We start from the raw sequence: 12,390 nt of genomic DNA, 5'->3' as shown, positions 1-12,390 counted from the left end.
AGACACAGAGTGAAGCTCCCTCCATACCACCCCATCACACACTCCCGGGGTGAGACACAGAGTAAAGCTCCCTCCACATGGTCCCATCACACACTCCTGGGGTCAGACACAGAGTGAAGCTCCCTCCACACGGTCCCATCACACACTCCCGGGGTGAGACACAGAGTGAAGCTCCCTCCACACCGTCCCATCACACACTCCCGGGGTCAGATGCAGAGTGGAGCTCCCTCCACACGGTCCCATCACACACTCCCGGGGTCAGATGCAGAGTGGAGCTCCCTCCACACCATCCCATCACACACTCCCGGGGTCAGACACAGAGTGGAGCTCCCTCCACACCGTCCCATCACACACTCCCGGGGTCAGACACAGAGTGAAGCTCCCTCCACACCGTCCCATCACACACTCCCGGGGTCAGACACAGAGGAAGCTCCCTCCACACCGTCCCATCACACACTCCCGGGGTCAGACACAGAGTGAATCTCCCTCCACACCGTCCCATCACACACTCCCGGGGTCAGACACAGAGTGAAGCTCCCTCCACACCGTCCCATCACACACTCCCGGGGTCAGACACAGAGTGAATCTCCCTCCACACCGTCCCATCACACACTCCCGGGGTCAGATGCAGAGTGGAGCTCCCTCCACACGGTCCCATCACACACTCCCGGGGTCAGATGCAGAGTGGAGCTCCCTCCACACGGTCCCATCACACACTCCCAGGGTCAGACACAGAGTGAAGCTCCCTCCACACCGTCCCATCACACACTCCCGGGGTCAGACACAGAGTGAATCTCCCTCCACACCGTCCCATCACACACTCACAGGGTCAGACACAGAGTGAAGCTCCCTCCACACCGTCCCATCACACACTCCCGGGGTGAGACACAGAGTGAAGCTCCCTCCACACGGTCCCATCACACACTCCCGGGGTGAGACACAGAGTGAAGCTCCCTCCACACCGTCCCATCACACACTCCCGGGGTGAGACACAGAGTGGAGCTCCCTCCACACGGTCCCATCACACACTCTCGGGGTGAGACACAGAGTGAAGCTCCCTCCATACCACCCCATCACACACTCCCGGGGTGAGACACAGAGTAAAGCTCCCTCCACATGGTCCCATCACACACTCCTGGGGTCAGACACAGAGTGAAGCTCCCTCCACACGGTCCCATCACACACTCCCGGGGTGAGACACAGAGTGAAGCTCCCTCCACACCGTCCCATCACACACTCCCGGGGTCAGATGCAGAGTGGAGCTCCCTCCACACGGTCCCATCACACACTCCCGGGGTCAGATGCAGAGTGGAGCTCCCTCCACACCATCCCATCACACACTCCCGGGGTGAGACACAGAGTGGAGCTCCCTCCACACCGTCCCATCACACACTCCCGGGGTCAGACACAGAGTGAAGCTCCCTCCACACCGTCCCATCACACACTCCCGGGGTCAGACACAGAGTGAAGCTCCCTCCACACCGTCCCATCACACACTCCCGGGGTCAGACACAGAGTGAAGCTCCCTCCACACCGTCCCATCACACACTCCCGGGGTCAGACACAGAGTGAAGCTCCCTCCACACCGTCCCATCACACACTCCCGGGGTCAGACACAGAGTGAATCTCCCTCCACACCGTCCCATCACACACTCCCGGGGTCAGATGCAGAGTGGAGCTCCCTCCACACGGTCCCATCACACACTCCCGGGGTCAGATGCAGAGTGGAGCTCCCTCCACACGGTCCCATCACACACTCCCGGGGTCAGACACAGAGTGAATCTCCCTCCACACCGTCCCATCACACACTCCTGGGGTCAGACACAGAGTGAATCTCCCTCCACACCGTCCCATCACACACTCCCGGGGTCAGACACAGAGTGAAGTTCCCTCCACACCGTCCCATCACACACTCCTGGGGTCAGACACAGAGTGAATCTCCCTCCACACCATCCCATCACACACTCCCGGGGTCAGATGCAGAGTGGAGCTCCCTCCACACGGTCCCATCACACACTCCCGGGGTCAGACACAGAGTGAAGCTCCCTCCACACCGTCCCATCACACACTCCCGGGGTCAGACACAGAGTGAATCTCCCTCCACACCGTCCCATCACACACTCACAGGGTCAGACACAGAGTGAAGCTCCCTCCACACCGTCCCATCACACACTCCCGGGGTCAGACACAGAGTGAAGCTCCCTACACACTGTGGGTATTCTGCATTCCAAAGACAGGCAGAGTCAGACTGTTAATAAGCCCCTCCACTACCTTGTGTGAAGCAGCAATGAAACTGGTGGGGATTGGGGAGTGGTAGAGAAGTAAAGAGCGATGTGAATAAGGCAGCAGGGACAGCAGACACTAGAAGGACAGACAGGTGTAAGGATGATACAAGAGCGTACCTGGTCATCGTTAAGGTAGTTCGGCAAGCCACCAATGAAGAGCTTGTGGGGGGAGTCAGGGACAACAGTGGACACCACACCTGTATGGACAAAGAGGTCAACACTGCCCTTGCACACCTCCATCTCTCTGTAACCCCTACAGACCCATCCATCTTTATAAGTCCCATAGAAGCCCCACCCCCCCCATGACCCCTAAACCTACTGGGGCCCCACCCCACATGACTCTCTAAATCTGCTGGGAACCCATCTCCCCCACCCTCTAAACTTGCTGGGGTCCCACCTCCTAACCAGGTTCCCAACCCAGGGTCCATACACCCCTTGCTTAATGGTTGGTCTATGGCAGAAAAAATGTTGGGAACTCTTGACACAGCAGGTTTCTTGCCACACCCGAAAGCCCCTACGCTTACCTGGAACATAGACAGAGGGATTTTCAGACATCCCCGGAAGCGGTTGGTAGTCATGTGGACGACGTATTTTCAGCGACTGCCCTTGAAATATGATCCCATCGAAAGCCATCGCCTGTGTGGTTTCATCTACTGATCGGAACTGGCAGGCAAATGGAGAGACCATAAGATGTAGGTGCAGAAATCTGCCACACCGTTCCGTCATGCCTGATTTACTATCTCTCTCAACCCCATTCTCCTGCCTTCTGCCCGTAACCACCGACGCCATTACTGATCAAGAACCTATCAATCTCTGCCACAGAGCCGCAGAGGCCAAGCCTTTGAGCATATCTGAAGCAATGAATTATACAAATTCACCACGCCCTGCCTAAAGAAATTGCTCATCTCCGTTCTAAATGGACGTCTGTCAATTCTGGTCCAAGACCCCTTACCATAGGAAACATCCTCTCCACACCCACTCTATCTAAGCCTTTCAATGAGATCCCCTCCCCCCTCATTCTTATAAACTTCCATGAGTACAGGACCAGAGCCAAACGCTCCTCATATGTTAACCCTTTCATTCCTGGGATTATTTTCATGAACCTTCTTTGAACCCTCTTCAATGCCAGCACATCCTTTCTTCAATAAGGGGTCGCAAAACTGCACACAGTACTCCATGTGAGACCTCACCAGTACCTTATAAAGCCTCAGCATTACATCCTTGCTTTTATATACCAATCCTGTCCAAATAACATTGCATTTGCCATTGTTACTACCAATTTAAGACGTAATCTGTGGTTTCTTTGTGAGCCTGTGCCATGGCAGTGTACATCATTGTCCGCCTTGTTTCACAGGCTGTTCTAACCTGTCCACTTTAACCCGCTTCTCAGTGGCTTTTTTCTTAGAAAGAGTTAGTTACAGTTCAGGTTAGTTCCCTGTGCTGCTTTGTTACTTTGTCAGCATGACAATTACAGCTCAGAGTTCGGAGTTCAATTCCAGCGCTGTAAGGAATTTCTACATTCTCTTCATCAGGACGTGGGTTTCCTCCCACAGTCTGAAGACGTACCGGTCAGTAGGTTAACTGGTCATTGTAAATTGTCCTGCAAAAGGTTAGTGTTAAATCGATGGATTGCTGGGCAGAGTAGCTCGAGGGGTTGCAATGACCTGTTCTGTGGTGTATCTCCAAAGAAAGAATTATCTGATGACCAAGCAGCATAGAACATTCCAACAACAGTACAGGACCTTCGGCCCACGGTGTGCTGACCCTTTAACCCACTCCAAGATCAACTTAACTCTTCCCTCCAGTTTTCTATCATCGATGTGCTTATCTAAGAGTCTCTAATGTATCTGTCTCTACCACCACCACTGGCAGAGCGCAAGGCGCTCCACACAGAGTGTGACTCTGCAGGAATGTATAGGGAGGGCTATGACAGTAAAGTTATTTTACACAATCACCTTAACAGCATGTCTTCTCAGAAAGCCTCTAGCTGTCCACTTCATTGACGCCTCATCACCACATACACCTTTAGCAATCACCTCTCATCCTCCTCTGCTCCAAAGAGAAAACCCCTGGCTCATTCAACCTTTCCTCATAAGGCATGCCCTCTGATTAAGGCAGCATCCTGGTAAATCTCCTCTGCACCCTCTCTAAAGCTTCATGTAATGAGGCAACCAGAACCGAACATGATACTCCAAGTGTGGTCTAACCAGGTTTGTTTAGATCTGCAACATTACCCTGCAGCTCTTGAGCTCAATCCCTCGACTGATGAGGCGCCATCCACTACCAAAGACCCTTACCACCCGGAAAACGATGCCATATAACCATATAACAATTACAGCACAGAAACAGGCCATCTTGGCCCTTCTAGTCCGTGCCGAATGCTTACTCTCACCTAGTCCCATCGACCTGCACTCAGCCCATAACCCTCCATTCCTTTCCTGTCCATATATCTATCCGATTTAACTTTAAATGACAACATCAAACCTGCCTCAACCACTTCTGCTGGAAGCTCGTTCCACACAGCTACCACTCTCTAAGTAAGGAAGTTCCCCCTCATGTTACCCCTAAACTTTTGCCCTTTAACTCTCAACTCATATCCTCTTGTTTGAATCTCCCCCAGTCTCAATGGAAAAAGCCTATCCATATCAACTCTATCTATCCCTCTCATAATTTTAAACACCTCTATCAAGTCCCCCCTCAACCTTCTACGTTCCAAAGAAAAAAGACCCAACTTGTTCAACCTTTCTCTGTAACTTAGGTGCTAAAACCCAGGTAACATTCTAATAAATCTTCTCTGTACTCTCTCTATCTTGTTGACATCTTTCCTATAATTCAGTGACCAGAACTGTACACAATACTCCAAATTTGGCCTCACCAATGCCTTGGACAATTTCAACATTACATCCCATTCTCGTTACGACCATCGGGGTGGTGGTACAGGAGCCTGAAAACCCACACTCAATGATTCTTCCCGTCCACCACCAGATTTCTGACCGGTCCACCAACCCAGGAACAATACCTCACTATTCCTTTTGCAACGGAGTAATTTTTATGTATCAGTGAAATGATAGTAAACCTGATTCTGATTTACAAGGGGTCCAGAAAGAGAACACACAAGAAACAGGATTAAGTGATCACGGCTGATCTGGATGTGGACTCAGCTCCACCTACTAAATCCCTGAACTCCCCTGCTTTGCAAGTCAGTCTGCGTCTTAATGAGGTCCCTGGGCACAGATTCCACAGATTCACCACTCTCTGGGTCAGATACTCCCAGTGCGATCTCATGTTCAAGTGCATTGTCACCTGACTGTATGTAAATACCCAACCACAAAACATATAATCACTCAGGGGACATAAACCAAAATATTACCATAAGTTAATAAAATGAATTCAAAATGCATGTAGTGCAGAGCACAGGTAAACGGCCTCGCTATCCTACCGACCAGCCCTCGGTGGTGGCAGAGTACCGTACTGTGCAAAAATTTTCAGCACATACAGTATATCGCTGGGGTGCGTACGGCTTTTGCACTGTACTGTACTTGTCAGCATGGAGCAGAGACCGAGTTTGTAGATCTGGTGGGAGCAAACGATGTTGGGAATGGTGAGGGTGGAGCACCGTAGGAGGGGTGTGTAACAGAATCAGAATCAGGTTTATTATCACCGGCATGTGACGTGAAATTTGTTAACTTAGCAGCAGCAGTTCAATGCAATACATAATCTAGCAGAGAGAAAAAAATAAAAGTAAAAAAATAAGTAAATCAACTATAGTACACATATATTGAATAGATTAAAAAACATGCAAATAAAAACAGAAATACTGTATATTAAAACAGTGAGGTAGTGTCCAAGGGTTCAATGTCCATTTAGGAATCGGATGGCAGAGGGGAAGAAGCTGTTCCTGAATCGCTGAGTGTGAGCCTTCAGGCTTCTGTATCTCCTACCTGATGGTAACAGGGAGAAAAGGGCATGCGCTGGGTGCTGGATGTCCTTAATAATGGACACCGCCTTTTTGAGACACCGCTCCCTGAAGCTGTCCTGGGTACTTGGTAGGTTAGTACCCAAGATAGATTTACAACCCTCTGCAGCTTCTTTTTGTCCTGTGCAGTAGCACCCCCACCCCCATACCAGACAGTGATGCTCTCCATGGTACATCTATAGAAGTTTTTGAGTGTATTTGTTGACATGCCAAATCTCTTCAAACTCCTAATGAAGTATAGCCACTGTCTTGCCCTCTTTATGTTGGTCAGATTCTCAGAGATCTTGACACCCAGGAACTTGAAACTGCTCACTCTCTGCACTTCTGATCCCTCTACGAGGATTGGTATGTGTTCCTTCGTCTTACCCTTCCTGAAGTCCACAATCAGCTCTCTCACCTTACTGACACTGAGTGCCAGGTTGTTGTCGTGGCACCACTCCACTAGTTGGCATATCTCACTCCTGTACCCGGAGGTACGGAGGAGTGAGGGGTGGAGCAGGTGCAGACACCAGCCAAGGGCATTTGATTCCAGACAATTAGTTTATTGATCATTACAGAATGTCTCTCTGGTGCTTCCCACTCACCCTTTCCCTTTTCCCAACCATGATTCCCCTCTCCCTGCCCTTTCCACTCGGCCCACAACAGAGATCCACGTCAGAATGAGGTTCATCACTCTCGTGTCATGAAATTTGGGTTTTTTTGTGTGGCACTACAGTGCAAAACATAAAATTACCGCAGGACTCCCTAGCTATATACATGCACAGTACGATATTGATCAGCCTCCCAGCCTGAGGGAAGGAGCTGTTACCCAGTCTGTCAGTCCTGTACCTCCTTCCTGACGGTGGTGGGTCAGGGAGATTGTGGGATGGGTGGTCGGGATCCTCAACAACGCTTTGGGCCTTCGTCTGCAACACACCAGGTAAATAACACTAATGGGGAGAGTCTCATCTACAACTTTCCTATCCCCATTTTATCTAATCCTTCCTGAACTTTACTGTCCATGTAAGATACATGGTAGCGTAGTGGCTAGCACACACTTTACAGTGCCAGCAACCTGGGTTTAATTCCTGCTGCTGCCTGTAAGAAGTCTGTATGTTCTCCCCGTGGTAACATGGGTTTCCCCCAAGTGTTCCTGTTCTATCCCAAAGGAAGGTTGTAAATTGTCCCGTGATTAGACTAGCGTTAAATGAGGATTTGCTAGGCAGTGAAAAAGGGTTAACACTTCGTTAAACAATGTTTTTCTGAAAGAAACCGCCGATGATCAACAGATGTGCTAAGCCATGCTGGGCCATATTTCTTCTTGAAGGTAGCTAGCTAGGGTTTCAGGATGCTTATCTCCTTGTGCACTCATGCGTAGAGATAGGACCACTCCAGCCTGTTTGTGTATGTTCTGTCCATTATGCCTATTCTGTAATTTGTCTCTAGGTAATAGATAAGTCTGACTCCAGCTTGGTATGTGTGGGAGGGTATCTAAGCGAATATTTCTCTTCTGTAAGGGGAATTGTGAGTTAGTTGGTGGATCGGGCGGGAACAGTCACAGACTGTTTGAGCGACTAACTGAATAAGCCCCCGCCCCCCCCCCCCCAGTGCTTTGAATAGAGTTTCTGCTTATACGGTCTCTGAGTGACTCTGTCCGGACTCGACTTCCACATTAGCACTGCAATAAATAAATAGAAGATCCCCCGTCAGTGAGTGTAGTCGCACATGGGTCAATCTCACCTCATACATTAACCCCCTCATTCCAGAGTCAGCCTGGTGAAGCTCCTCTGAGCCACCTCCAAAGACAGTCTATCCTTCTTCAAAGACACTGGCAATTCATGCAAATGGATCCTCAACTTCCTGACCAAGAGCCCGCAATCAGTAGGGTTAGGCAGCAAATCATAAAAGTGACAGATTCTGTGGCTGCCAGAAATCCAGAGCAACAACACACAAAATGGTAGAGGAACTCAGCAGGTCAGGCAGCAACACCCACAAAGTTCAAAGTAAATTTATTATCACAGTACATATATCTCACCATATACAACCCTGAGATTCATTTTCCTGCAGGCATACTCAATTAATCCACAATAGAATCAATGAAGGACTGCAACAACTTGGCCAATCACTGTGCAAAATGCAACAAACTATGCCAAAACTGAAAAACTGGACAAAAAGAAATAGTCGTAATAAATAAGAAATAAATACCAAGAATATGAGACAGAGCTTTGAAAATTTACAGATGCTGGAGCAACACAAACAAAATGCTTAAGGAATTCAGCAGGCCAGGCAGCGCCTATGGAAAAGAGTACAGTCGACATTTCGGGTCGAGACCCTTCAGCAGGACTGATGAAGTGTGGGAACAGTTCAGAGCTGAGCTGAGTGAAGTGCGGAAATTTGCACCCTCAGCCTCCTAGGCCGTTCCTTATACACTCAAGAACATGAGGGCAGAATCTTCTCTAACTCCACCTATAAGGACATTGTAGTGGGCCGTATCTCAATGAGTCACAAGTGCAGGAAGGAGACAGAGTGCTTCTTCCTGCTTCGATCTTGTCTCTAATAAAATGACCATAACCAAATCTGCCATCACAGGTCAAAGATGATTGGCCATCGGGCCGGAGGTAAAGAGTGGGAAGAAAGGGAACCTTTTCTGGCTGGTTGCTGGTGACTAGAGGTGATTTGGAGGGATAGGCATTGGGACCATTTCTTTTTTAAGTGGAACTATAGAAACCATAGAAACTACAGCACAGAAACAGGCCTTTTGGCCCTTCTTGGCTGTGCTGAACCATTTTCTGCCTAGTCCCACTGACCTGCACACGGACCATATCCCTCCACACACCTCCCATCCATGTATCTGTCCAATTTATACTTAAATGTTAATAAAGAACCCGCATTAACCACCTCATCTGGCAGCTCATTCCACACTCCCACCACTCCCTGTGTGAAGAAGCCCCCCCAATGTTCCCTTTAAATTTTTCCCCCCTCACCCTTAACCCGTGTCCTCTGGTTTTTTCTCCCCTTGCCTCAGTGGAAAAAGCCTGCTTGCATTCACTGTCTATACCCATCATAATTTTATATACCTCTATCAAATCTCCCTTCATTCTTCTACGCTCCAGGGAATAAAGTCCTAACCTATTCAACCTTTCTCTGTAACTGAGTTTCTCAAGTCCCGGCAACATCCTTGTAAACCTTCTCTGCACTCTTTCAACCTTATTTATATCCTTCCTGTAATTTGGTGACCAAAACTGAACACAATACTCCAGATTCAGCCTCACCAATGCCTTATACAACCTCATCATAACATTCCAGCTCTTATACTCAATACTTCGATTTATAAAGGCCAATGTACCAAAAGCTCTCTTTACGACCCTATCTACCTGTGACGCCACTTTTAGGGAATTTTGTATCTGTATTCCCAGATATCTCTGTTCTACTGCACTCCTCAGTGCCCTACCATTAACCCTGTATGTTCTACCTTGGTTTGTCCTTCCAACGTGCAATACCTCATACTTGTCTGTATTAAACTCCATCTGCCATTTTTCAGCCCATTTTCCCAGCTGATCCAAGTCCCTCTGCAGGCTCTGAAAACTTTCCTCACTGTCTACTACACCTCCAATCTTTGTATCATCAGCAAATTTGCTGATCCAATTTACCACATTATCATCCAGATCACTGATATAGATGACGAATAACAATGGACCCAGCACTGATCCATGTGGCTCACCACTAGTCACAGGACAAGTGGCATGTTAATTATTTGAAAGGTGGAATTGATGGATGGTTTGAAGATAATTGGAGAGCTAGGGGCTGCCAGTGATAGCGGTGATCCACTGGGATCAGTGTTTTTTTTATAATATAATTTTTATTGAGTTTTCAAAAAGAATACATGAAAAGATAAAATCTACCCTCCCCCCTCCCCTTAACCCTCCCCCCCCCCATATATAGTCCTACCTAAAAAGAAAGGAGAAAAAAAAGAAGAACCGCCTGGGTATTGGAAGGTTTCCACATGCTCCATGGGATTCAAAATAAATTTGGTATACTTATTCGTTACTTTCCCCAAGGGACCAAGATCTTTATCGGAGCACTTAAATATGCCATCCCATCTTTTGTAAATAAGGGCACCAAATATTCAAAAATGTTACATATTTATCTCTTAAATTATAAGTAATTTTTTCGAGTGGAATAGAACTAGCCATTTTATTATTCCAACGATCCATACTTAAATATGAATCAGATTTCCAAGTAACTGCTATAGTCTTCTTAGCTACTGCCAATACAATTTTTATAAATTCTTTCCGATATTTATTCAATTTAAGTTTCGGCTTTATCCCTTCAATATCACCTAATAGAAATAATACAGGGTTATGTGGAAGTTGAGTTCCAGTAATTTGTTCCAATAAGACTTTTAAATTTATCCAAAGGGTTTAATTTTAAAACAAGACCAAGTAGAATGTAAAAAAGTACCAATTTCTTGATTACACCGAAAGCATTTATCGGATAGATTTGAATTTAATCTATTTATTTTTTGTGGTGTAATATATAATTGGTGTAAAAAATTATACTGTACTAATCTAAGTCGAACATTTATTGTATTTGTCATACTGTCAAGACAGAGTCTTGACCAATTTGTTTCATCAATATTAATATTCAGATCTGTTTCCCATTTTTGCTTTGACTTATGGATTCCTTGTTTAATTGTCTGTTCTTGAATCAAATTATACATACAAGAAATAAATTTTTAAATTTTCCCTTTTTGAATTAAAGTTTCAATTTCATTAGGTGTTGGCAAAAACATTGTTTGACCCAGCTTACCTTTTAAGTAAGCCCTTAATTGAAGGTAACAAAAGAAAGTATTATTTGATATTTTATATTTATCCTTTAGTTGTTCAAATGACATCAATATACCTCGTTCATAACAATCTCTTATAAATTTAATCCCTTTTTCGTACCAATTATATAAAAGTTGATTGTCCATTGTAAAAGGAATAAGTCTGTTTTGGAACAAAGGTCTCCTTGCTAATAGAGATTTCTGTGTTTCATTATCAACATTTATCTTACTCCATAGATCAATCAAATGTGTTAATATAGGAGATTCTTTCTTTTCCCATATCCATTTAGATTCCCATTTATATATAAAATCTTCAGGTCTATTTTCTCCTATCTTGTCTAATTCTATTTTAATCCATGCTGGCTTTCGATCATCGAAGAAAGATGCAATAAATCTAAGTTGATTTGCTTGATAATAATTTTTAAAGTTTGGAAGTTGTAACCCTCCTAGCCCAAATTTACATGTCAATTTTTCCAATGATATTCTTGACATTTTACCTTTCCAAAGAAATTTTCTCACACATTTATTTAACTCTTGAAAAAATTTCTGTGGCAATTGTATTGGTAATGTTTGAAACAAATACTGTAATCTAGGAAATATATTCATTTTTACAACATTGACTCTACCTACTAATGTTATTGGTAGTATCATCCATTTGTCAAAATCTTCTTGAATTTTTTTCAATAGTGGTAAATAATTAAATTTATATAAATCCTTTACATCATTATCAAGTCTTATACCTAAATACTTTATACCATTTACCGGCCATCTAAATTGGGTTACTAATCGACATTGACTATAGTCTCCTTTAGTAAGAGGTAAAATTTCACTTTTATCCCAATTTATTTTATAAACTGATACCTTCCCATATTCATCCAATCTAGAAGATAATTTATTTAACGAATGTTGTGGGTTTGTTAAGTAAATCAAAACATCATCGGCAAAAAGATTAATTTTATATTCCTCCTGAATAACTCTAAAACCCATAATATCTGGATCAATTCTGATTAGTTCTGCTAATGGCTCTATCGCCAGTACAAATAAAGCAGGTGATAATGGACAACCTTGTCTAGTTGACCTTCTTAACTGGAATGGTGTTGAAATTTGAGAGTTTGTCACTACTTTAGCCTTAGGGTTAGAATTTAAAGTTTTAATCCAATTTATAAAAGATGTTCCTAACCCATATTTTTCTAATACTTTAAATAAAAAATCCCATTCTAATCTATCAAATGCTTTTTCTGCATCCAAGGCTACTACTATACTCTTCTCGTCCCTTTTTTGTGCCAAATGAATTATACTGAGTAGCCGGGTTACATTATCTGCCA

General features: G+C 45.4%; 1 protein-coding gene across 3 annotated transcripts in view; it reads right to left on the bottom strand.

Moving 5' to 3' along the window:
* u2af2a (U2 small nuclear RNA auxiliary factor 2a) overlaps positions 1-12,390 on the bottom strand; it is a 69,742-nt gene that overhangs the window by 14,717 nt on the left and 42,635 nt on the right. For all 3 annotated transcript variants that reach the window (XM_063035113.1, XM_063035112.1, XM_063035111.1), the window contains exons 6-7: positions 2,810-2,948; positions 2,403-2,482 (exon numbers count right to left, since the gene is read on the bottom strand). In XM_063035113.1, coding sequence (XP_062891183.1) covers positions 2,403-2,482; positions 2,810-2,948 — 219 coding nt within the window. The remainder of the gene's footprint in view (positions 1-2,402; positions 2,483-2,809; positions 2,949-12,390) is intronic.

The sequence above is a fragment of the Mobula hypostoma genome, chromosome 28 (genome assembly GCF_963921235.1).
Source record: "Mobula hypostoma chromosome 28, sMobHyp1.1, whole genome shotgun sequence".
Lineage (NCBI taxonomy): Eukaryota > Metazoa > Chordata > Chondrichthyes > Myliobatiformes > Myliobatidae > Mobula > Mobula hypostoma.
This window is presented reverse-complemented; position numbering and strand designations above follow the sequence as displayed.